This window comes from Coptis chinensis, chromosome 2, assembly GCF_015680905.1.
Source record: "Coptis chinensis isolate HL-2020 chromosome 2, ASM1568090v1, whole genome shotgun sequence".
Lineage (NCBI taxonomy): Eukaryota > Viridiplantae > Streptophyta > Magnoliopsida > Ranunculales > Ranunculaceae > Coptis > Coptis chinensis.
Window position 1 is genome coordinate 86,445,925 of NC_141457.1, and position 22,890 is coordinate 86,468,814.

A 22,890-nucleotide genomic window follows, 5' to 3' on the forward strand; every position below is an offset into this window, starting at 1 on the left:
TTTGTGACGGTTTTGGGAAAAAAATAAATGACTCTCACTCCGTCACAGTTTTGAAAAGAAAAAAAAACTGTCACAAAAGACTTTTTGTCACTGTTTTTAACAGTGATATAAAGCCTTTTTTCTTATAGTGCAAGTAGCAACTTCTTACAATATCTGAACAGAGGTCGCATTATGCAAAGCAGTTGTAGTCGATTATGCAAAGCAGTTGTAGTCGATTTATTTGAAAAGGCAGGATCGGCACCATTCTCAATAAGATATACTACAGTGGTCAAGTGCCCATTAAGACTTGCATTTTGCAAAGCCGTCCAATCTGTAGAAACAAATTAGAAAACAAAAAACAGCTTTAATTATAAAATAAGGTACATTTTAAATGAATTACGTGTATAGATAGCATATCAACTAGACATTCATCATGGGTTTAAATTCCATTTTTGTGTGCGACAAGGTCGCTAGAGGTCATTTTCAAATGAAAAAACTAACAAAGTAAATAAAACTCACATTGTGGGTGTGACAAGGTAACAAGGCCCATAACTCCATCTATATTTCTTAAATGGGGAAAAAAGAAGAAATGAAAATGATCATTACCACCAGAGTCTTTCTCATCTACATCAAAATTCAATTCCTCAAGCAAGTACTTGCACACACTGGTCCTTCCTTTCAGAGCTGCATATTGAAGGAGTCCACGACCATGTGTATCTCTAACATTACAAATTGTTTCTGCTATCCCTTTCCCATTGTCCAACTCATTGCCCAATTCTAATAAACACAAAAGTTGAGAAATATCATATGACACAGAGAAGTAAACAAAAACAAGCTTACTCTTGATTTGTTCCAAATTTCCATCTAAAGTGGCTTCTAAAATTTGACCAACTTTGGATTTTTTGCCTGCAAATGAGGATTCATACAATATTGGTGACAGGAGCATAGGGGCCGGGTAAAAAGTATAGTTACAGAGTTGATACCTGAGTAAGAAGTCACTACTACTTTTACCATGCTTGACATCTTGAGGAATGAGACTGGTATGCTTCTCAAATTTCAAGTTAAGCTCACCGGCCTTGAGTTGGAAACAAAGAACAAGAGTCTTGTGTAGGGAGAAGAAAAGAGGAAAAGACAATAAAAAAATTGGTAATGTTGGATCAGTATGAGCGAGCCAGCTGCCAAGACAAAGAGTGTGCATGAATCAGTTTCAGACAAAGAGTGTGCGTACGGCAGATTTGTTTTTTGTAATTTTGTTGTCAGTGTACGAGGGATGATGGAACTCTTATTTTAGACATGCAACTTATTCTAGTGACGTAGTGTATACATACAAGACCAAAGTTCACTTTCTATGATCATAATCCCTCATTAGCTGCTGCAGTTTTGCATGGGGCAGTTAATTAGTCAGATTTGGGTTGTTGAGTTGAGTCAAACTTGTAATTGACTATCAATTTTAAGCAAATACAGTATTTCTCATACGGATAGCCACGTTTTTCCTGCCTACTTTATTACATGATCCAAATATCCAATGTGCGAAATAAAAGACGTTAAAAAAATATTTTGAGTAGGTGTTTAAGTGTTTTTCTTGCTTTTCTGCTCTTCAAACTTGTCAATAGCAACTTGAAGTTCATCTGAGCTCTCATTGTGTAGAAATAAACTTATAAACCCCGAAAACAAATGAAGTCAGACCACCAGCTACAACGATATTCTTGGTCTTGGGTGCGAAACTCAAAAACGTAGACATGCTCTTGAAAGAGGCCACCTCTTCGTGCGACTGAAGCCCCATAAAGTCATGATGGGCCACGTTCATTTAACTTTAAGCCCAACAACCCAAGCCCATTCTCATTTCGATATCTCATAACATTTCAAAACCCAAGTGTCAAGGCAAAATTGCAAAAACAGATTATTATGGCGGAAATCATTGCCAAGGAAGGGACCGAAAGTTATAGGTGAACTTGAAGAAATGACAACATCATCCGGGATATAGTGCAATACTGGCAGAACATGCAATACTAACAGAATAGTTCAATATACGAAAAAACTCTAATATATAGTGCAGTGCAGAATGAGCACAAATAGAAATGGTCCAACTCAAGTTCGGCCACTTCTAAGGCCTTACAACACCTACGACAACTATCCTTGATTCTAAAAGAAGTAAGTACACAAAGTTTAAAAAAACACAGTTTTGTCAGTAGCCAAAGGTCATGGAATATCTACTAGCTCCAATAACATGATTATTAAACACTTGAGGCTGCAAGCGCTACAAAAGAACAACTCCACCGTTAGCATACTGATCTTCGTTGTTTCCAGTCATACACGAAGAGATGAGTTCATTTTGGCTTCTACAGCTTTCCTGTTAGAATGAAGGAACAATGAATAAGGGAAACAGTACCGAAACAGTAAACTAGGGGGAGGGGAGGGGGTAATACAGAATACAAAGGGGACTATTACTTTAATATCTTGACGCGATTATTACTTAGGCAGAAGATTTTACGTAAAATGAGAATGCCATCAAGTTGGACATATGGTCAAGCAGAACGAATGAAGTCTGGTCACTAGAGGTTTCCCAGAAGTTACTTTCTAACTCCATTAAGATGGGTACGACTCTGTATGCTAATGCTGTAACTATACTTGGCACTGTTACATTAGATTTCCATCAAACTATGAGGAGAATGGAAGTAGAAGTTTTGTTTATAACTTTACTTGAAAGCAACTCGGAGGTCTTTGTTTCCAGGATCCAGCTTCAAACCCAAAAGCAATTTCTCTACTGCCTTGTCAAAATCCTGCAGTAAAACAAATAACAAAGAACCTAAAGTTCAGAACAAGCAGATTTTATTCGAGGATAACGTAAACATAAAAGGAATGTATATACCTTTAGTAAGCTTAATGCAACTCCATCCCTGTAATATGCCTCTGGCCAGTCAGGCCTTAGCTTTATGCAATCTTCAGCATCATACAAAGCAAAATGAAGAAATGATCCACGTCCTTGCGCAAGATATGCCATACAACGGCTCCTATTTGACTTCGCATTTGCATCATCGTGGTCCAACAGTACGGCCTACATTTCCATAACATAGACAACGGTACTAGACACACGGCTCCAAAGAAAAAAGCAAGATTTGGCAGCTGTGTTGCATGGGTATGGAGTGTCTGGTTTGGACACGGGTACGATGATTTGTACACGGCGAGATCTGAGAATTAGGGTACTGTTTTGCTTGTGTCCGGGTGTCCGTGTCCGTGTCCATATCCATATCCGTGTCCGCACGACACGGGTACGCGATACAAAAGAAATTAGGGCGTACCCATGCAACAGAGTTTGGCGGTAAATAAATAGTGACCAAATACTCATTTTCAGAAATTACCTTTCTCATTAGAGGCTAAAACTTGAATGTGATATTGTGAAAACAAACAACATTATATTCTGAGATCTTGTGATTGATTTTTGTTTTTATAAAGTGGGCTGTCATGGTATTCATCGCCAAAGTAAATTCACGTCATATGGAGATTTTAAATCCAAGAGTATTTGCTTAAGTTATACCAGCACTAATATACCAACCAGTTCCTAAAGTATCAGCAGAATCAGTGTTGTTAGAGTTCCAACTGTGACATTAGATAAGTGGGACAATTTGCCCCACGATATACTTTATTATTATTTTTTATTTTTTCTATATTGTAAACTGACTACCTTTTCTAATATAAAAAAGTGTGAGAGAAGTCCAAACTAACTAATTAAGGTGACTCTCTTAGGGGCCATTTGTTTTTGCCTCTTATAAGACCTTGAGGTCTTATAACCTCTTATAAGATGTGGCCCAGTGATTTTTGATATTTTTTTAGTTTGTTTTTTGCCTCTTATAAGAGGCATTCTACTAGAAATGTCTTATAAGAGGCTCCAATTCTATAAGTATTAAAATTGGATCTACTTCAATTCTATAAGTCTTATAACTTGAAAAATGACTCAAACACCCCCGTCCATATACCCTTAACCTCATTTATCTCTTCTTTCCTTTTCATTATCTTTTTCTCCAAATAATTCCATTGCCCTACCCACCACCACCACCACCACCACCACCAAACTATTAAAACCACCACCACCACTGCCGCCACTACCACCATCATCATCACCACCACCACTACCACCACCATCATCACCTCCACCACCACTATCACCGTACTATTAAGACTATCACCACCACCACCGTGATATTAAAACCACCACCATCACTACCACCGTGCTATTAAGACCAATATCATCACCTCCACTACCACCATCATCACCACCACCATCATCACCAATTCACCACCACTACCACCACCATCATCACCACCACCACCACCAAACTATTAAAACCACCACCACCACTACCGCCACTACCACCACCATCACCACCATCACCACCACCGCTGCCACCACCACCACCACCACTACCACCACCATCATCACCTCCACTACCACTATCACTGTACTATTAAGACTATCACCACTACCACCACCGTGCTATTAAAACCACCACCACCACTATCACTACTACCGTGCTATTAAGACAAATATCATCACCTCCACTACCACTACCATTACCACCACTACCACCGTACTATTAAGACTATCATCACTACCACCACCGTGCTATTAAGATATCCACCACTTCTTTTTCTACTACTACTACTACCACTACCACTACCACCACCGTGTTATTAAGACCAATATCATCACTTCCACTACCACCACCACCGTGCTATTAAGATATCCACCACTTCTACTACTACTACTACTACTACCACTACCACCACCGTGTTATTAAGACCAATATCATCATTTCCACTACCACCACCACCCGTCTTTATTAAGACCACTACCACCACTGCCAACTAAAGTAGTTTTCTAAAATCGATATTCTAATTATCAAAATTGATTTGAAATCGAAAATCAAACTATATTTTTGTTTCAAATTAATCTATTCATGTTAAATGTGATGTAAAGTAGGGTTATATTTGTCAAATAACCATCTATAAGATATTATGTATTTGTTTTTTCTATTTTTACAAGTGCTTATAAGAGGAACTTAAAATGAAAAACAAATCACTTTATAAGACCATCTTATAAGACCCTCTTATAACACATGGTCTTATAAGACCCTCTTATAACTTAACCCAAAAAAACAAATAGCCCCTTAGTGTCTTTTCCTCCCCAAACCATTTTCTTCATTAGCTATAATAAAAAATTTCTGTTGTCAGGGCTGTGTGACGCACTTAAGGTGCAAACGCTGCTATCTCCACATGGCGCAAAGATCGCACCATTGTCTATGTGGCGCAAAAATGATTATTTTTCAAATAAAGGAATAATAGTTATGAAAAATGTTCATAATTCTACAAAAAAATCGAAAGTTCATATGAATTGATCTTTCATGAAAGAAAATTGATGATATCATGATGGTCATTAATCAATAACAAAATAATGTTCTAACTCACAAATTATAAACTTATTTATCTAAACAGAATAACATCATAAAAATCAAATCAACAATTGAGCAACAACAATATTCACAAGTTATTAGTGATCATATATGGTACTTCAATACAGAGCCATGCATATGCCACGTCGCCTATTACACAAATAAGAAGCTGAGTTCTTAAAACTTTTCGAAAACCGAAGTAAAGAATAATAAGTATTTTATATTTAAAAAATGAATACGAATAAAACTCCAGAAGCTTCAACCTCCGAGACCAAAGACAGGTCTCATGACAATATATGATCACATTAAATGACTAAAGTACTGGAAACTTTTAAACTCAACAAAAAACTACAAATCCATAATCACAATGTGCAGATACTTATTGTCCAAATCCCAATTACCAAGCATTAGGTCGTATGCCAATCCTTCCATGCTGAATTGCTTATTAACTCATAGCAAAGAGAATTACCTCTTTGTAATGAGCTAGAGCACTTGCATAGTCATTATCCTTTAGAGCTTGGTCGCCTTTAGATGTTGCCTCCAAATGCTTCTCCCTAGCCCTAAGCTTCATCTGTATCACACATGACACATTAAGGTTTTTTGATAAAACAATTTCACAAAATAATTAACATGATAAATGTATTATATGAATAACAGGACATGACACGTTTTTACCAAAAATGTTATGGGAGTCGAGAAACAAAATAGAATAGCTTTGTAGAATCTAGTAGCTCTACTTTTAGTTTTTACAAAAGCGCAAAACTGAATGTATGCGACTAGGGTGATGTAACTTAAAAGAAATGCATTTCAAAATGAGAATATCTGATGCGAGTACGCAATAGATTATCATGTGCACAGCACATGCATAATGCTACAGCTAGAGTTTATCTTTTATTCTACTTCTATTTTAAATCCTTAGTTAATTAGAATTAGACAAGCTTCTATTTTAGTTTCCCAAGTTCTATTATGATTAGGATTTGTTAACTAGTTCTCTATATAAGCAAATGTAAACCTTAAGATTTTCAGACTTGATTATTATTATTGAATTAAAAGAATTCGTTTTTATTCATTAAACCCTAGTTTTGGGTATCTTTATACATTGTGTATCTATTGTTCTTGCTTCCATGACAAAGATACATCAAATTGGTATCAGATTTTTAGGTTTTTTTCCTGGTTTGCTCGTCATGGACACTCAACAAAGAAGACGCGGACGACCACCAGCAGTAAATACACGACTAAACCGTGTAGAAAAAGAACTACAAGGCAGCAAGATGGAATTGCGAGAGATTAAGGAGATGTTGTCGCAACTCGTAGCTGATTATCGACCGTCGAACTCGACTTCGTATCGATTATCGACCGCGAATCGGTTGAAGAACAACTTCGTGCCAAGGGATGAAGACGCGCCCCTAGTAATCCACCGGTTTTGCATAGTTCGGTTCGACGATGTCGATGTACGCGACCCCCTAGCACCTCGCCAACGTAGCCACGCACCTTCTAGACCACATTCACCCCCAGTTTCTAGCGATATTGAACGTATTGCTCAATGGGTGGCTGCTGCAGACCCCCACAATCGCAGCATATCGAACCCACCATCTCCAATTCGTGGAATTCAAACTCCCTACCACACCCACGGAGTTAGAGAGAGAAATCACAATACTTACAACAACAAAAATCTTGATTTTGAAGGAGAGGGAGAAGATCTAAGAGCTCACCACCGCCAAGTTCCGAATTTGGTTCCTCCAAATCAAGTTGACAACCACCACCATCGGTAAGAATCAAGGAGGTCGCCAAGAAAATCAAGCAAGCTTACCTCACCGGATCAAGCTTTTGCTCCAAAGGCGGATCGTCTCCCACGGCCGGTTAGTTGGGAAGAAGACCTCTTCCTCTTCCACGCCTCGATTCGTGAGATTGAAACCCCAAATTGGGCTTCTCTTGACCAAGCCCAAATTGCTCATAAGATGGACGGGTTCTAATTTTGCACCTTATAACCAAGCGTGGGCTTATCCGGACCGGGTCCACGGCCAACCACAACGTCCTTCAGGGCCCAAACCTCATGGTCCGCCCTTTGAATTTTGAGGCGCCACCGGGATGCTACCATTAACCGTGGCGGCGAGCTTCACCACCAAGTTCTCCACGGCCGAAATCGACGACAGCCCCACCGCGATTGCTCGATTTTGATCCACGATCCTTCGGACTTCTCATCTAGTCCATCACCACCTCGTCGCAATGGGAGAAATCGGAGAAATCCACGGCATCGAAATTTTCAGCACCCCCCAGGTAATTTTGATATTAATCGTTTATTGCGCATTTTAGAGAAGAATCAGATGGGTGATATTAAATTAGACGTGCCTGAATTTAATGGAAAATTACAGCCTGATGCTTTTGTCGACTGGTTAAATAAGATTGAAAAAGTTTTTGATTATAAAAATTTTGAGGATCCCAAGTGTGTTAAATTAGTTGCGACTAAATTAACGGGTTATGCACTTGTTTGGTGGGATGAACTTCAATTGACTCGTGTTAAATCGGGTTACAACAAGATTACTACATGGGATAAGATGCGCCGAGAGTTGAAAAAAGAATTTATTCCTCATGACTATGAAAGGGATTTATTCATGCGCCTCCAAAACTTGAAACAACGGCTTCAAAGTGTGGTCGGGGGTATCTTGAGGAGTTTCTTTTGTTGTGCACTGCGGGCTGATTTATGCGAATCCGTCGATCAAAAAATTGGGCGTTATTTGAATGGGTTCGCGAAAACCACTTCGCGAGAGGCATTAGCTTTCAAAGATGTTTATGATATGTCCGATACTATTAAATATGCTCTCAAAGTGAAGATGCGGCCATTTCATCCCGCCCATTCTTGCCAGTTCTACCCATGTTCCTTCGTCATCCAAACCTCCTCCTACCGAGTGGGTCCAATCACATGCTATGAGTGTAAGGAAATTGGACATGTTAAGTAGTGATCATCCCTAAACGCATAATGGCGTGGGTTTAACACGGGATGAAGAAAATCTCAACCATCCGAAAGAAGGCGTCACCGAGATTGATGACTTTTTAACTTATGCAGATTACGGTTGTCCCAATTGATTGTTTCGTCGTTCTTTAATTACTCCGGTTGTTAAGCATGATCCTACGTCATGGCCGTCATAATATCTTCGTGACTTCATTTTGACCGAATGGCATGTTATGTAATGTTATCATTGGCGGTTCCGATTGATAATATTGTTTCTAAAGATATGGTGGACAAATTTGAAACTTCGAGGATGAGCCACATCCCGAACCTTACACTATTTCTTGGTCTGAGGATGGTGCCACGCGGTCAAGGTTACTTCGCCGTTGTCTAGTTTCGTTCTCCATTGGTCCTAAATACAAGGATGATGTTTGGTGTTACATTTGCACCCATGGACGATGCCACTTGTTACTTGGTCGATCCCTGGCAATTATGATCTCCTTGTTATTCATAATGGGCGTGAGAACACTTACACATTCACGCCGATGATGAGAAAATTGTTTTGGCACCACGACTCCATTTAAGCCCCACCTTCCGGCCCGCCCACCACCGATTGAAACCGGGTTTTCTAGCGGCATCGGACGTCATTGCGGTATGTTTCTTGCTCTTCTTGCGTCATTTCTTGCAAACCCTACTACTATACCACGTATTTACAACCAGCGCTAGATTTTTATTCGATGTTTTAGATCGGGCACGCTAATGGAGGATTGCCCCTTTACGAGATATCAACATGCTATTGATCTTATTCACGGAGCTCCCCTCCCTAACTTACCACATTATCGCGATGGCTCATACGAACCGCCGAGGATTCTGAGGCAAGTTCTTGAAGTTATTAGCTAAGGGATTTGTCGGAGAGTATGTCCCCCTTCAGGTCTTTGGCAACTTTACTTACCCCTAAGAAAGATGGGAGTTGGAGGATGTGTGTTGATAGCGGGGCTATTAACAAAATCGCGTGAAATATCGTTTTCCCATTCCACCTTGAGGATATGCTTGATTCATTGCATGGTGCTAAGGTGTTTTCCAAGCTTGATTTATGCGATCGAATTTCATCACATTAAGTATCCGCTTGGAGATGAATGGAAAACCGCTTTTAAAAAAAAGGCGGTTTATATGAGTGGTTGGTCATGCCCTTTGGTCTTTCTAATGCTCCTTCTACCTTCCTGCGTCTTATATTTCGGGTTTTGAAGCCTTATCCGAATAAATTTTGTGTTGTCTACTTTGATGATATTTTGATTCTGATTCTTCCGAAGTCCGGAACATATCAAGTATATTGAGATTCTTTTTGGGTGTTTTCGCGTCTTGAGAAGTTTTATTTACAACTCAAGAAATGTTCTTTCATGGTTGACTCTGTGGTATTTTTGGGTTTCGTGGTTTCTGCCGATGGTATTCGTGTTGATGATTCCAAAGTCCAGGCTATTATTGAGTGGCTGTTTCTACTGATGACTTCGGGTTAAGTAGTTTTCATGGTTTAGCTTCTTTCTATAGAAGGTTCATTCATAATTTCAGCGATATTATGGCTCCTTTAACTGCTTTGACATGTGAGAAAGCTTTCAAATGGACTCCCGAAGCTAATGAGGCATTTGACTTGATTAAGAAGAAAATGACTTACGCTCTGTTCTAGTTTTGCGGATTTCACTCAACTATTTGAGGTAACATGTGATGCTTGTGTGGCACGGCATTGGTCTTTGTTTTGAGCCAAAATGGCAAGCCCGGTTGCTTTTATATGGAGAAACTTATCGGGTGCTAAATTGAATTATTCTACATATGACTTGGAGTACTATCACGGTTGTCCAAGCCGCATGCGACATTGGCATCATTATCTTATTCATCGTGAATTCCTCATAAAGTCGACCATGAAGCTCTTCGTTATCTTTAATTTCGGAAGGATGTCGATTACTTTCGACATATCAAGTGGAACTCTTTCTTGCGAAATATACTTTCCACTTACGGTTTCCATTTGGAAAGGATAATCGAGTTCTTCGATGCTTTGAGTCGTCGTTAGATCTCTTGGTTACTCTCCGTACCTCTTTGTTTGGTTTTGATGAGTTCGGCGACTTATATGCTCGGGATGCCTATTTTGGTCCTATTCATGCCGACATCGCTTGGTACATCATGGTGTATCGGTGAATTTTTTCCATGATGGTTTCATATTTCGGGGTTCACGACTTTATATTCCCGTTTCTTCCCTCCTCCGTGATCGATTATGATTGAAATGCATCTTTGGGGGTTGAGTGGTCACTTTGGGATCATAAAGACCATTGCCTCTATCGGGGAGAAGTACTTTTGGCCTACTATCGTAGAGATATTAACCGGTTTATTGGCGATGTTATGTGTGCGGGCAAAAATAAAAGGTAAGCACACTAATCTTTGGTTTGTATACTCCACTTCCGATTCCGACAAACCTTGGGTTGATGTCTCCATGGATTTTGTGTTGGGTTTACCACGCTCTACACACCGGAAAAGATTCTATTTTTGTGGTTGTGGATCGTTTCTCAAAGATGGCTCATTTCATTCCACGCTTTCGTCTACGGATCTTTGCCTGGGTTGCTTTCATTTATACTCCGTGAGATTGTTCATTTGCATGGTTTACCTCGACTATCACTTCCGGCGGAGATGTCAAATTTACTAGCTATTTTTGGAAAACATTATGGAAGCTTTTTAAGAGTAAGCTCAATTTTCTCTGACTTTCCACCCACGGTGATGGGCGACCGAGGTTGTAAATCGTAGTTTGGGTGACTATTGAGGTGTTTGATTGATGATAATCCCAAATCTTGGGAGTTTGTTCTAGCAAGCGAGTTTGCTTATAATAACTCTGTCAACCGCTCTACGAGGCCTTTCTCCTTTCATGATTGTAATCTGGAATAACTCCTTTTCTTCGTTCTTGATCTTGCTCTTATTCCATCGATTTGTTCCGTTTGTGCATCCATGCAGAGGAATTTGCTTCCCGGATTCACCTTATTCATGAGGATGTCAAGAAGCGTTTGGAGAAATCTTATGCCATGTACAAGACTAATGCGGACAAACACAATGCTTTTAGTGACTTTTCGAGGTTGGTGATTTGGTGATGGTTTATTTGAGAAAAGAACGTCGCCCTCATCTCACAAGTTAATGATCGCGACGATTTGGCCCATTTCCCATTTAAGCCCATCATGGAGAAAATGCTTATGAATTGGACCTCCCTCCCCGAGATCGATATATCGCGCTGACTCATAATGTAAGCGGATCTCACTCCTTTTGTTGGCAATAGTATTCCACCTATTCCCCACCAGATCAGATCATAGTGTTGTTCCCGCCATCGCTACTGATCGGATTGAAACCGTCATTGATGTTTCTACTACTACGACTTCGCCGGTACTTATGATCGTTATTTGGTGAAGTGGTGTGACCGTCCATTTTCAGAAAATTCATGGATTTTCGATGTTTGCATTTCAACTCATGGATCCTACTTTCTACGATACAAGGACTTAATCTCGAGGGCCGCTTCTTACGGCCGGGGATTGATGAGGGATATGATAGATTATCATGTGCGACATGCATAATAATTCTGACTAGAGTTTATCTTTTATTCTACTTCTATTTTAAATCCTTAGTTAATTAGAATTAGACAAACTTCTATTTTAGTTTCCCAAGTTCTATTATGATTAGGATTTGTTAACTAGTTCTCTATATAAGCAGATGTAAACCTTAAGATTTTCAGACTTGATTATTATTATTGAATTAAAAGAATTCGTTTTTATTCATTAAACCCTAGTTTTGGGTATCTTTATACATTGTGTATCTATTGTTCTTGCTTCCGCGACAAAGATACATCAATATCACACTATGCATATATACTAGGATGCCCAAACAAAGACACCAGTATGGTAGTATGTATTCAAGTATGATAGATGGGTATAGTTACAATGTCGAGATCCAGAGTTAATCTAGTCTAGGGTTGTAAGTAGAGAAGAAGAGAGAAACAAAAGAGAGGAAATGAGAAAACAAGAGTGTGTCACACACACACACTCACAAATGTAAATATATATGATGTGGTGTATCCTATATATAATGCTGCACAAGGAAAGCAAAGAATGATAGTTATGTCTTCAGCAGTAAATCTACCAAGCACTCTCAAGTTTTTCCCAAAGAAATTTCCAGTGCCCGTAAATCACTTTTGCGTTGCCACCAGTAACAATGATGTCAACCAAATACATAACTAAAACAATTGTGGTCCGTCAAACACTGTAAACCCTGTAGCCAGTAGCATAAATGCGTCAAACAAAGTGCCTCAAACAATTTACATTCAGAGAAATATCTAAGCAAGCTCAAATGGCCATATAATGTGATGTGGAAAAATTATGTTACATGGACATGCAATATTTTAAAAATAATCTGTGTCGGATATGTATCCACGTGGCTGTGTCCGGACACATTGTATGTGATAGTTTTTTTATATTTTTCCGTGTCAGACACTTCGTATCCGTGTCATTGTAACTTGGGGGGGAAATCAGACACAAGACTGTATATCCTTAACTTAAAAAAATAAGGCTTTATATCCTGACCGAATATCCTTAACTTTAAAAAATAAGGCTTTATATCATTACCTGACTGAATATCCTTAACTTAAAAAAATAAGGCTTTATATCATTACCTGTAGTTTAACTTCTTCAGAATTCACATACTTCACTATTCCAGTGATGCTCCGGTCTGAACATGCTGGAATAGGAGAGGTTACAGGAAACAGAAGTTTAACTTCCACATTATGTCCATTCTGTGCAGCCAATTCTATTGGCTTCAACCCAGTCTGTCAAAATTTAACATGGAATTGTTATAACACTACAAGTCAACTTTGATACCACTTATTAAGGGGTTAACGACATGCTCAAAGCAACATAAAACAAGTATGGCTGTGCCTGCTTTTCAAGTTAATGACGTATTTCAAATTCATAGAGGACCATGAGTACTCTTGAGCAAAAGCAAAAAGTCATACACCATAAAACCCAATTTGTATTGAAGGTTGGAATATTGGAGTATATGGCAGATGAATGGTCACTCAGAAAAATGGAAAAAAAGAAAGAAAGAAACTTGATTACTCCTATTACACAAAAAATGCAGCAAAGAGTGGAAGGCCTTACATAATCAGTTATATTGGGATCAGCCCCAGATTCCAACAAGCATTTAACAAAGTCGGCCTCCCCAGCTGCGGCAGCACAAGCTAAAGGTGTTGACCCAAGGGAATGTGAAGCATTATCTACATCTGCACGTGCCTACAGAAAGTGTAATGCCATAACATGTATCAAATGGAAACCGGCACAAAACTCATGTACTAAATTTAACAAATGTCATTGCACCGAGGTGTTTGTAACAGCACGCATTAGTAATTAACAAAAGAAAAAGGGAAAAAAAAAAAGCCACAACCATACAGTATAGAGTTATATTGGCTTTAATGGCGGAATCCAGAGTTATGTTAGATGCTTTAATGGTATTCCTTAAGGAGACAAATACCAAAATACTTATGGTTTTAACATGTATTGTAGATGGTCAAGGCATTCTTACGTAGAATTATATATTGGTAAAACGGTGAATGTCCCACTCAAAGGAAAAGATCAGGTAGCACCAAGCAAGCCACCAAGTATTACTATTATGGGATAAAAGAATACATAGGACTTCATGTGAAATCCCACGTTCACGAGCCGGACATTGTCTGAAGACAACATCAAATGGTGTCACCTGGGCTGTTCTTGGGTGCAGAATAAGTATTTACAACTCTTGAAGGTACAGAAGACACATGGGCAAATCTTCAAGGTTTTACATTGAACAACCATCTTAGAACACCCTATAATTAGGTGAATCACTAATCTGATGACTGTTGTGTTACTTGTGTACCTGAATTAAGAGTGTTGCGCATGGTAATGACCTTTTCACGAATGGCAACATCAGAGGAGTAGGATTTAAACCAGCAGCAACATTTGGCTGCATTTTAAGAGCATAAATATCAATATAAAATTAGTGACATATTTGAAGAAAAAATGGTGGGAATATAATTCTGGTCGTAGTCATCATTAAAAAAAGAAAATCCAACAGTGATAAAAAAAAATGACAACTGCAAGAATAATCCTAAAGAGCACCACAACAAACAAAACTTTTGTGTAAGTGACCAGCTCCTGATGTGCAAGGAAAAATCCTAGTGAGAGATGAAGGTTTGAAATTCAAAGAAAGCTAGCAGAGATAGAACTTTCAAACATAACTCATCAATCAGAGGGGTAAACATATTTTCACATTTCACAATAGCAAGTACACTATTGAACTAGCATCAACAAGTTATGCACAAAATTCCACAGCAAACATGAGATTTGCCACAATAGCAATGTTCATAATGAAAAACCAGAGTCTACTAAATTCTAGTAGAAGAAAAAATCCTAGGGAAACAATATTTGGCAGAGTTAACCAAAAAACAGCTTACGTTTGCACCATGATCCAACAAAACCTTAAGAACATCTTCCCTGCAACATGTTGTGGCCACTTGCAGTGGTGTTCCAGCATCACTTTCAGATGGAGCATTCACGTCAACACCTTTGGAAAAGAGAAATTCTATCAATTCGATGTTCCCTGCGGGACAAAGAACTAATTTAGAATCCAACAAGTGCAGATAAGTAGTAAGAACAAAAGAGGAAGAACATAAACTATGTTTCAAAAGAATGTGGAAGGCAATGAAACATAACTTTTGACATTTCTACAGATGAATAAAGTGACAGTTGTAAGATATGCCAGCCGGAAGAATTAGAGTTGTTGCTGGATTGAAAAAAAAAAAAAAAAAAAAAACCAACCCAACCTACCTTGGAATTTCATGCAATTAGTAATCGCGAATGTCCTAAAGGCTAAAGTGTTTTGGGAACTGTGTTTGTGTTGTTGCTTCTGAGATTTTCTCATTTTACTTCAGCGTGAAATAACCGTGGCATACCAGGTCTTCTTGTGTACTTATTCATCATTAAAGAATAATCCAGGACCATTCAATTTAGATAATTCTCTCACAGATCCGTAAATTAATAATTGCATACATTTTGCTAAAGCCTTTCTCAGTTAAAGAATAAGATTTTCAAAACATTAGAGAGGAAGATATAGAAAGCATATATGTCACCAAAATCATAGCTTTAACACTGATAAACAAATCAACTAACAGTCAAAGCACAGGCCAGCCTGTAGAAACTAGAGACATAGCAGGATTGAGCAAAAGACTACACTGAAAAAAATGAACTCTATGTATTAGTACGTCACCATGTCTTCGAACCTAGGGAGGTTTGACTCAATCTAAAGAATTTCCTTAGAAATCACAAGCAAAGGAGTCCGACAATGGAACACATAGAAGTATAGAACTCCATATTTCCCCAAAAGAACACTTGAAGCAACATAGCAGAGATCAATAGCCATTTTTCCATTTGTTCATTAAATTTCGTTTTTTAGCTGAAAAGTGTACAGTCGATAATTGATACATTTAATTATCAAAACTAAGCCAACTTATACCACATATTCCACAACACAAACAAATTAATAACCGAAAACACGATATCTGAACCTCCACATAACAAATGAAAATACAGGAAAGCAATTCAAGAACTTTACCCATCTTAACAGCAATATGCAACGCAGTAAGGTTCTGTCGATTCAATGCAGTAGGATCAGCACCATTGTCTATAAGATAAGCTACGGTACTCAAGTGCCCTGCAGCACTTGCATATGACAAAGGAGTACAATCTGTAACCCAAAAAAAAAAAGGTTAATGACACATAATAAAAACAAAATGGGCCTAAATAACGTAAATAAAAAACAGATTACCTCTACCATCTTTCTGGTCTGGATCGAGTTTGAGCTCCTCGATCAAGTATGTCACACCCCAAATTTCCAGAAAAATTTAAAACTGATATTCAATCATCTGGAAACCCAGAGTGAAACAAAACCCACTAACATATTATCAACCACAATATTTAAAATCTAAGATCAAATTAAAACGGAAAGAACAACGCTTCATTTACAAATAAAATTTTTACTAACCAACTCTATTACCTTTGTTTCAATTCAAAACTATACACTTTCGAAAAACTTAAACCCAGAAGACTCCAAAGAGCAAATCCAAGTCCACGTGTCTTCATCCATCACGACTCCACCATCTATGTTCCTAAAAACACACCCACGTTGCAAAACAAAGAAAACGTGATCAAAGAAATTGAATTTCTTTGGTATGAAGTAGACTAACAACAAAGTATATATATATAATAATCTTTCAAATGAATAATATAACATTACAAACAATTTCAACTTGGAAGACAATATAGTTCCGTTTTCCAAAACGGGTGTAGTTCTTCCAAAGTAAGATTTCACCCCAACATACAAATTCCAAGAATCTCATATAATATTACTTCGTCATTCCCACTTTCCAAAATAACTCACAATACAATACCACGTTTACATTTCATTTATTAACCGCATACGTATGATAACCTAATTAAATATGAGTTTGGTATACCTTACCTTTAAGCCGACCGCGTCGTCTTAGGGTAGGATATTTCGTCCCCTTGAGGAAAAGATTAATAGATCCTACCCTCCCCCGAAAGCGAGTTAGTCATCACAATAAATTGATTTATCTCGGCCCGGTCGGTCAAAATTCTATTCATGACCCACCCTCATTTAAGACATTTTAAGTCTAATTGATATAACTCCGTTCGTCCGCGATATTAGGGAATACCACTTATCATAATACCTATATTAAGGGTAGTCATTCATATGACATCATTACGTTATAAAGTTTTAGGCGTGCATAATCATATATCTCTCGACTATCACAAGTCATTAATAGTTTTAGAATAACATATCAAGTTATAGTCAATTCACAATCACATAGAACTCACAATCATTTACTAGTATTATTCGCGTCGCCACACTTCATATCCATAACATCACACAATTCATATACTTTTACTTTTTAGTATCTTTCGTCTACTTATGAGAAGCGAGGAAAAATCACAACCAAGGAGTACATTCATCCCTTGTGAGTATCAACTTATACAAACCATGTATATATATTTCATAAGAAATCATATACATCACATACAATAACTCCATCATCACCGTAAAATCAATATTTTTACTTTACTTATTAATTATCTTGTTGACTCCTTTATTCAAAGACACATTCAACCTTTAGTTCCTACTCCACGATTTTGACTACACACATTTGCCAAATCACACATATCCGTCGCATTTCACTCACACCGAAAGTACCACTTACAAGACATCGCCCCAAGCGGGATATCGCCTCCAGGAAACATACTTTCATCTTGTAAACTTCAGAACTTGTGAGTCGCGTCACCATCTCACGGGCTTTCCATACACATAATCACAAAGCCTCTTTTGGGCATAACAAAATATCGGTCATTCATGGCACATTCAATGAATACCTTGGTCATTCCCGCCACATTCAAGGAATACCCATCATAACACTAACGGGCCATTCATGGCACATTCAATAAATGCCCCGAGTCATTCCGCCACATTCAAGGAATACCCAAACCTACATTCCCGTACATTCAAGGAATACGACCAACCCCTAAAGCGAATACCTTAGTTCCTCTATAGAGAGGGTCAAACGATTGGGTCATTCATGGCACATTCAATGAATACCCATCTATCACATGACATCACAAGTCATAAACATTTCTTTTCATTACCAAATCCCGAAGTGGAGAGTTCTAAAGATGTGGGCGACACATTAAAACATTATTATCACTTATAATTATACTAGCATTACTCATGTCAAAATAGACCACACATGCAAAGAGTCACTTTTAGCGGCGTCAAGGCAAATCAAGCACGTAAATATCATTAAATGTAAAGCGGACTTATAATCAAACAAATACAATTTATATAACCATACTCATATATACAATATAAGTAAACAAATAGTTCATTAGCCCAAATTCAAGTCCACACACACTAATGTCTAAAACATATCCACATATACTTTTTTTTTTTTTTTTTTTTTTGATAAAAGCGCCTCGATTGTATTAATTTGTACATAAATTCTTACAATCAAAACAATTAACATTAACACGAAAACAAGAAAAGAAAACTGAAATTAAAAGCGGTTGAAACCAACGAAAAGTCGTAAATATATGGTAGTCTCGACATAGACTCCACTAGCTCAAGCAACCACCGCCAAAGACACCTCGACCACATTGGAAACCCCATCCTTTTCTCTTTTGGTCGACTTCATAGTTGCTCTCCTTCTTCCACCGTGTTGGATCTCCCATGGTGACGACTCACGAGTCATCGTCGATCTGATATAATACTCCACAACAACAAAGTCGGATTAGCAATTCCAAACAGGAATGCCCCACCAAAGGCCCGGCTAGTGGTGGCTGACTGACTCAAGAATCCCAAACCAAAGAATCCAGGAAGGGGGTAGAAAATGGGAGAGAGCCATGGCTTTGAACAAACAAATCATAAAGCCAAACCAGAAATCCGGACATAAAGGGTGAACCCATGGCCTTGGCGTCCATATAGAGATGTTGGACCAAGTAAATCCAAAATGAAACTACCACAACTGACCGATACATACCAAAACCAACTAAACCCAACTTATTTAAGGTCTTGAGATAGTGTAAGATCGCAAAATGTGGGAAGGTGGCTGCACCAAAGGAGACAACCACAAAACCCACCTCCGGATCCAGAAGAAGATAGAGACCAATGTTGGTTGATATAAACTCTCCTACATACCAAATGAGAAAGGAGGAAGCTTTTTTTTCTTTTTTCTTCTTCATCACTTCCAATTAGTAGATCTACTGGAAACAAAGAGTTTTGGGTTGTGGAGGCTGTGAATGGTAAGGTTTAGATTGTGGTAAACTAATTAATTTGGGTAGCTCTAGGTGGAGAAGAGAGTTTAAAGGAGAAGAAGGGGAAAGGGGAAGTGGAGAGGTCTGGCGTGTTCCCTTGGGAAAGGTATCTCTACTCCCTCAAGCTTGAGGGAGATCGAGTTTCTTCACTAAACACAAAACAAGGTAGCTGCTTTAAGCCGCAGGAGAGCTGTCCGCCATTAGAGCGTTCTCTTGGGGTCAATGAATCTCACTAACCCCATATCCACATATACTAAAGTCTATATTCATATACCACTTCTATCTCCCACATATATATTTATGTAGTCTCAAAACAATGATAATTTCTAACATAATCACATAGTTATCACACAAACTAATATATATATTATTAGAGATATAGTGTAGTGGTCGCACTTTTGCTTAAAGTCACTTTCACGTATCCAAATCTTTCAAGATTGGAATCAAGCGCCGTAGTTCTTATCGATACATAATCAATGCTAAGGTTTTTCCTACATTCATCCAAATGACATGTAACTTAATTATTTAGAAACTAAGGTATTTAGATATACTTTTCATGTAGAACTTCGAAGTCCCAACCTTAGCCCATCTAAAAGAAAATTTAGGTTGAAAAAGCGGTCGAAATCCTAATTTCAAACAAATGGGATTTCGGACGGGATATCTTCGAATGGAACAACTCTTTCCACGGTATCCAAACAGCGAAGCTTTTTGTGTTGCAAAGCGATGCCGCGAGAACTTACTTTCTCTTGTTTAACAAAAAAAAACCCAATCATCAAGGTCAAATCTTTCTTAGATAATGACAACTAAAGTTATACAATATCCGACAGTATTTTATTACTATATATATATCCATATAAGCAAACATATGAAAAACTGGAAAAGTCAACATTCACAGTCAACGGTCAAAGTCAACGGTCAAAGGTCAACACCTCATGGTCAAGGTCAAACTCAACATGTCATGGTCAAAGTCAAACTGTCCTAGTCAAAGTCAAAGGTGAAAGTCAACCGTCCATGGTCAAAGGTCAAAGTCAACGGTCGATGGTCAAAGTCAAACTGTCCTAGTCAAAGTCAAAGGTGAAAGTCAACCGTCCATGGTCGAAGGTCAAAGTCGGCGGTCGATGGTCAAAGTCAAACCGTGTCATCTAGTCAAAGTCAATTTGGCGTTTCCAGTGTTTGACGAGGTTCAGAGTCATAGCCATGGTTCATGGCTAAGGTCAAAGGTGCATGGTTCACGGGCTCGTGACTAAGGAAATGGTTCGGACCCAACTGGCCAAACCCAAACCTTAGAACCCGGAAGTCTAAAAGCCCACTTATTTATTCTACGACCGATTGGATCTATATTAAATATATGGACTGGCCCAAGCAATATTAGAAACGGGCCCAAAAACAGTTAAGTGGTTCGGTCCAAAAACTTTAAATTTAAACTGGTCCCCAAATCAAATATTAGAACTGATCCCAAAACTTAATTGGATTCGGCCTGGAAATCTTTACATTGAACTGGTCTACAAAACTTAATTGGATTCGGCACGGAAATCTTTACATTGAACTGGTCCACAAATCAAAGGCTAAAAGAAATGGGTCCAACCAAATGGCTGAAAAAGAGTTGGCCCAACCAAAGCGATGTAGTCAGGCCCGGTTAAAATACCACCCAAACCAATGACTAATGGGAGACCAACTAACCAACCCAAAGCCCAACTATCTAAACCGCCCAAGCCCAAACCGTCCCACAGTTCATCTTCTCCAAGCGCCACCACCGGCACCCCAATTTTTCCGGCCATCCACTCCCATTCCATTAAGTCGGTTAGACTCCCCATCCAAACCCAACCAACTTTAATGAAAGCGACAAGTCCAAATCGTCCCATCCAAACATCACAAAAACTAGATCTAGGAATTTCTTGCGCCGTTAATGGGCGGCTTCAAGCTTCCAACAATTTTGCCCTCACTCTACTACACTACCTCACTTCAACAATACAATCAACAAAACCAATCAACCAAACTACAAACAAAAACAACCAACACGGTTCTTTGGCGATTCTCGGCCGCCATTAGCGAGTTTTTTCTGAGCTTCAAGCGACCCAAGAAACCGGGCGGTCGCCCATCACCACCAATCCGTCACCCCACTATCACCCATCATAATCCCACTACTCCAAACAACCTAACCCAACACAACAAAACAACCCATTCAAAGGGCAAAGACGATTTATGCGTCGTGGCGCCATTGATGCCGAATTCTGACTTTGACCGCCCGCTTTGCCCACCCTCAATACAAACAACAAGAACTTAATATGGCGAAGCGATTCATGGGACTCGCGCCTCCATTAACAACGCTCGAAGTTTGGAACCGTTCCACGTTCAATAAAAGTAAGGACACCCCCTCACGGTATTACGGTTCAGCGGTGTTTGACTAGAGTCGTCGAATAAAACAAGACCAAAGAGCAATATAAAACAAGAACGATGAGCGATGAAACCGACATACGAAAACTACAAATCGGTGAAATAGCAAAATAGCTACTCACTGTATGAACGACTCGGCGAATTCCTCAGGGTCCGGAATCGCCGCTCCCAATACTCGGCAAAACCACTTCTCTCGCCTCCATTTTTAATATATTATATTCTCTTACGAACCCTATTTTCTAGAAAAGTGTTTATATACTTGGGTCCAAAACCAAAGCCCAATGAACTTCGGGCCCAAAACCGGGCCACGTATCCGAAGTCAATCCGGCGAATTTTTAAAATAAACAACTAAATTAATTAATTAAATAGAAAAATACATTATAAAAACGGGGTGTTATAAAGTAGTTACAAATATTAGTCCTTCCCGTCCTCAAGAAAAGAAACGTGAAAAGCAACAAGACCGGTGAAAGTCTAACATTACCAATGGTTTCTTTCAGCCCTTGCCCACGGTCCAACTCCTTACCTAGCTCTGATATTATTAAACACAAAATAAGTCCATAGATTAAAAAACACTTGACTGTCTATAACTTTAAAACCACATTTATTATTAAGTCATGCAAAGCTTACGTACTCTTAAGCTTTTTTAAGTCTCCAGACGAAGCGGCTATAAACAGTTCACTATATTTTGAACTTTCACCTGTAAACGAGAACCACCCCATTAGTACAGAAAAAGTACGTTTATACAAGAGTAAATGGAAGAAGGGCTTTGTATTATACCTGGTGTAAAAGCCATTAGTGGTACTTGAGGAGTTGAAGAGAGAAGGAGAGTAAAAATGAGTTCAAGAAAAAGAGAGGGGAGTAAGGGTGGAATTCGAGCTAAACAAGCCGAGCTTTACCATGCTCAAGCTCGGTAATTACATGAGCTTTAAATTGAGCTCGAGCTCGGCTCATATAGTTAAACAAGTGAACTCGAGCCGAGCTTAAACGAGCCAAGCCCAAGCCGAGCTCCGAGCCCTCGGTTATTTTACACTATAAATATGCTATTTGAACTAAACGAGCCGAGCTTCATCAAACTCATTTGTTACACGAGCTTTTATTTGAACTCGAGCTCGGCTCATATAGTAAACGAGCGAGCTCGAGCCAAGCTTAAACGAGTCAAGCCCAAGCCGAGCTCGAGCCCTATGCTCAAATTCCACCC

The 22,890-nt window shown here is 38.8% G+C and overlaps 2 protein-coding genes across 4 annotated transcripts; both read right to left on the reverse strand.

Moving 5' to 3' along the window:
- On the reverse strand, positions 1–1,446 carry LOC147518558 (uncharacterized). Of its 2 annotated transcripts, XM_086590368.1 has the most exons (4): positions 963–1,446; positions 820–885; positions 586–756; positions 1–310 (listed from the first exon to the last, which is right to left on the reverse strand). In XM_086590368.1, the coding sequence occupies exons 1-4, from the start codon at positions 1,000–1,002 to the stop codon at positions 123–125; spliced, it is 465 nt and encodes a 154-aa protein (XP_086446494.1). In that variant the 5' UTR covers positions 1,003–1,446; the 3' UTR covers positions 1–122. The 2 variants fall into 2 exon arrangements, with proteins under 2 accessions (XP_086446494.1, XP_086446493.1); XM_086590367.1 differs by having other exon boundaries at positions 586–885.
- Positions 1,447–1,985: 539 nt separating this feature from the next.
- On the reverse strand, positions 1,986–16,397 carry LOC147518559 (uncharacterized). Of its 2 annotated transcripts, XM_086590365.1 has the most exons (10): positions 16,246–16,397; positions 16,033–16,164; positions 14,876–15,021; positions 14,299–14,385; positions 13,548–13,679; positions 13,064–13,216; positions 5,896–5,997; positions 2,849–3,034; positions 2,680–2,759; positions 1,986–2,329 (listed from the first exon to the last, which is right to left on the reverse strand). In XM_086590365.1, the coding sequence occupies exons 2-10, from the start codon at positions 16,034–16,036 to the stop codon at positions 2,287–2,289; spliced, it is 933 nt and encodes a 310-aa protein (XP_086446491.1). In that variant the 5' UTR covers positions 16,037–16,164; positions 16,246–16,397; the 3' UTR covers positions 1,986–2,286. The 2 variants fall into 2 exon arrangements, with proteins under 2 accessions (XP_086446491.1, XP_086446492.1); XM_086590366.1 differs by lacking the exon at positions 13,064–13,216.
- Positions 16,398–22,890: the final 6,493 nt, after the last annotated feature.